We start from the raw sequence: 4,373 nt of genomic DNA on the forward strand, positions 1-4,373 counted from the left end.
ACTTATGTGAGTAATCTAAATAAATTGAGGAAAATGAGTAAATGTGTACAAGACTTTGACTGCCTATTAGCTTCGCGTGGTGCTTTTTGTTTTGTTTTAGTGGGCTGTGACCAGCACTGTCACCGCTAAACGGTCTAGTAACCTGCGAATGCAAACGACTCAGAAGGCTCCGTGGAACGAATAGTCAGTTGTATGATTTTTCTATCATTTCTTACCGTTTTAGTGCTCGAGATGGCCAAGATTGCACTCGGACTGACGACGGACCACTCAGCATCCACTACATCGTCGCTATCGGGAAGCGGAGCATCGGAAAGCAGTCTCGGAACGGGCAGTCTCGGTAGCAGTAGCGAACAGTCGAGCACTGGCCCCGGGCCCGGTGGCCACATAGTCAGTGCGGTAGCCAAGCGAGGCCGGCTCCTGATACGGCAGCAGCGCATTAAAAAGGAAAGCGACTCATCCTCGACCGGTCAGCAACCGTACGAACCGGACACACCGTCGGACGACAACAGTCCCACGGCAACCTACGGTCATCCGCATCTGTTGACCGTCCCGTCGCACCACAGGTTCGAGCGGCAAGTATCGGAACCGATTATGCCCCTCTCGTCGTCAGCAACCTCCGTCATCGGGGGTCCGATCGGATCATCAGGGGAGAGCCGCCCTGCAGGGCACGAGCGACCCCACGGTCACCACCTGGCGGTGCCCAGTCATCAACCGTACCTTGTGAAGCAACACTCGCACCCCCTGTTACCGAGCCAAACGGGTGGCGGCTCGTCCGTCGGTGGCCACAGCCACACGGCACCGTCCTTCCAGTCGATGAGCACGTACACCATCCAACGGCAGCTCTCTCACCCGAACACCGGGCACGGCGCCACACCGTTAACGCTCGTGACGAGCAGTAGCGGATCGACGCACTACCTAACACCGTCCTCTTCGCTGAAAACGGACTCGGACGAGGAGGGAGGCGGCAGTACGGTGACCACACCGTCGTCCACCATTATCCCGACCATCCACTTGCAGTCCTCCGACAGCCGGGCAGCGGCCGGCGTCAGTCCAACGGTGGTGGTTGTTCCCGCCGATCAGGCACCGTCGAGCAATCCCTCGCGCACGAACAGCAGTAGTAGTGCGAGCGAGAAGCCAACCTCCGTTACCACTATCACCTCCACACCGGCCAGTACGATTCGCGTGAAGGGCGACGAACTTTCGCGCTCGATCTCCACTCCTTTGGTAAACCATTTTCGTCGACCAAGGGCCCAGTTCGGGCCAGAGGGTGCTAATGTTATATGAACTCACTCTCTCTCTCTTACAGACATCGTCCCGCTCGAGCGATATCCCCGGGCTGGACAATCCACGCTCCAGCCACTGCCCGGTAGTACGGGAGGGTCCGGCGCTCGGTTGCAACTTCTGCTGGAACACGATCGACGCGCACGGACGCATCCTGCGCCGCAAAACCAAGTACCACTGTCCCGAGTGCCAGACGAACCTGTGCATCGTGCCGTGCTTCCAGGAGTATCACGAGCGGTTGTCAGCGGAAAATCCCACGCCCACCAACGACGGTGGTGGCGGTGGCGTTACGAAATCGGGCCTGCGTCACTACGCCAAGTCCGGCTCGATGTAGAGAGTAAGGCTCTGTGGTGCCATTTTGAAACGGAACGAACGGAGAGCGCCACTTCCCTTGTTTTGGGGCATCCGAAAGAACGGGACAGTGACTACCGTTTTTGCCGGAGACACAAGCTGAGTGAGCTGAGTAAGCTGAGCTCTACGTGTCGAATTTGTTTTTGGAACAGGGACAGACTTGACCACGTTGCCATTTTGGGCGCGGGTAGTGCACAAAGTGCGGTTAATCTACTATAACTGTATTTTGTTACCCGTTGAATTTAAACGTGGACTGGACCCCTACCAGCCCATTTTGGTGGAGTTTTTTAGTTTTCATCACACATCATCAATGGTTACTGCGCCCAAACCGAGCGCAGCAGTAACTATTCGTAGTAGGCCGGTTTACAATAGAACAGCTCTATCAAAACAAGAGTCTGAGCAGAGAGCGAAGAGCTTTTGGTGTATACGCTTATACTCACAGATATATATATGTGTGCGTGTTGTGGTCTAGTGTGCTTTGAAGCGAACGGTTACCATGTGTGGCCATATTTGACTTCTAGCAACATTTTCGAATTAAATACAATCACAAACAGAGTGGGTTGGATGATGAGGTTTCGGCGGCAGTTGGTAGAGTGTCGGTAGTTGCTGTAGCCATTGGCCACAAACCAATATCCGTGGAGGGCATAGATAAACTAATAGATGTACACATGCATAAATGCTACTATTTTACCATTTAATAGAACGTACCTGACAAAAATCGGTAGGCACTGTGTGCGCTCGTGCGCCATTAGAGAACGCAGTAGATCGGTGGAGTTAGTTTGCCTGTACGAAGGGAACATTACGTAGTGAGCTACAGTGGGTGGGTGCACTTGTCGGGCGCCACGTGCTGCGCGCGCAACGAGTTAGCTTAATCACATACGAATCACGAAATCAACCAACTCACAACAAACTAAAACCTAAAATAACGCGAATTAACTGTTCAACAGTCTACATTGGATAGCGCGATCAGCACACGATGAGAGGGCATGATCGCGCCGGGAACGCGCGCAGGAACGTAAGCTCCGGAAGAGGAATGACTTTTGATAGGCGATATTTAGCGAGAACCCGAACCACCCAACGCGCATCGCACACCGAGCGGATCGCGTTGTTTGGTCCGTAACAAAAAGTGTCCTTCGTTCGTTTGTCGCGATTCACTACGCGGGTTTTATTGTTACGTTTGATCGTCTGCCGCAAACCGGACCCCCTCCGCGCCGTGCCGTGGTTGGAAAGAGCAAAAGGAGGTGTTGTGGTTTATACAGAACGTACAAATTTTTCGTCCATATTGGGGCCGCGAGTGTGGCCAGGAAGGACACATAAACCCGGCGTCGGTTCGCGGAGTGGTTCAATATTTAAAACACTAACACAAAACATTAACACATAACGCATATTAACCAAGTGAGAGTAAACGAATTTTAGGTGTATAACTTTGGAAGGAAACCGAGCGGAGCGGAGTGCGCTGTGAACGCGTTTTGTAGGGTATAAGATGCCGTGTGCCGTGCGTGGACGGTTCGTTGTCATTCGTGCAGTTTGCATGAGATGTCTCTAATGTTCTGTGGTCTTTTTGGAACGACGCGCTGCTGGACGCAAGCGGAGCGGGGCCGACCCCGTCTTGTGCACGTTGAATTACGTTACCATTGAAAGATATGTTGGTTGGGCCGATCACAACACTGATCCTTTTCTGCTTTGGTTCGATCTTACAGTAGAATAGGAACACAACGACGATCAAGTCAAAAGCGCCTGCACTTTGATGGTGACGATCGAAGAGGGGGTACATATTTTTGTAGTGTTTAACGTAACTATTGGAACAGATAATGAAATGGATGCGCGTACAGTGAGACCCGGTTTTACAGCGCCACCGCGGAAGTTTGTGCATAAGAAACAATAAGTCCCTTCACCTGTAAGGGCCGTTAGTTTGGACATCTTTAACTTTAAAAGAAGCAGTAGTGGCGCGCGAAGATGCGCAACACGACGATGCCTGACGTACAAAATACTAGTAGAGTTTGTCGTGGAAGTAAAACTTTAACTTTATGTTCTTGTGCGGAGCGAAGCGAAGAAGAGGTTCCAAGTCTGTAGGTATGTGTGTGTGTGTGTGTGTCTAGACGGAAGCGCCTTCCCATCACGGGGGATGGCAAGCCGAACGAAATAATAAAGAGCTGTTTGAATGGACGCGAGAGTTTCCGCGCTTAGTTGGTCCGGCATTGTTTCTTTTCTCAATCGAACTGAAAGTGAACTCTATGGAATATTTCGCCTCTTTTCCGATCAGAGGGAGCGGAAAGCTCATTTTATTTACAGCATCGTGTGTTTGCGTGTGTGCGCGAGTGTGGAGAGGACACCACAAGTGTTCGTTTCTTCATCTTTTGCATTTTGTAGCTTCTTTCCTTACTTTTCTTGTGTATACAGTACAGTCTACGGAGAACTGAAATAGAACAGAACGCCTACCAACAGTGAATGATCTCATTGACAAAAAACCAGGACATTGAATGAAGTATTGTTTTGGGACTATTAAGACAGCGCATGGGAACGATCGAGTGAGAGCCAGTGAGAGAAAGAGAGAGAAAATGGAGTCCAAAGTGAGGAGTGACAAAGACATTTAAAACATGTTTAGGCACCTGAAAAGTTGCTTAAAATAATCCACCGAGGGGCTATTGAATTTGCAGTCCAAAGTGGTGCCCAAACTCAGTTGGACACCATCCCTTAAAATGAGGGCCACCTCCCAGTACGATCATCAATTTGAAGGTATC

At 50.9% G+C, this 4,373-nt stretch overlaps 1 protein-coding gene across 1 annotated transcript; it reads left to right on the forward strand.

Moving 5' to 3' along the window:
• Window positions 1–33: 33 nt before the first annotated feature.
• On the forward strand, window positions 34–1,615 carry LOC131215964 (probable serine/threonine-protein kinase nek3). The gene is made up of 3 exons (XM_058210359.1): window positions 34–37; window positions 224–1,224; window positions 1,307–1,615. Exons 1-3 carry the CDS (start codon window positions 34–36, stop codon window positions 1,613–1,615), a joined length of 1,314 nt encoding a protein of 437 aa, XP_058066342.1.
• Window positions 1,616–4,373: the final 2,758 nt, after the last annotated feature.

The sequence above is a fragment of the Anopheles bellator genome, chromosome 1 (genome assembly GCF_943735745.2).
Source record: "Anopheles bellator chromosome 1, idAnoBellAS_SP24_06.2, whole genome shotgun sequence".
Taxonomy (NCBI): Eukaryota; Metazoa; Arthropoda; class Insecta; order Diptera; family Culicidae; genus Anopheles; species Anopheles bellator.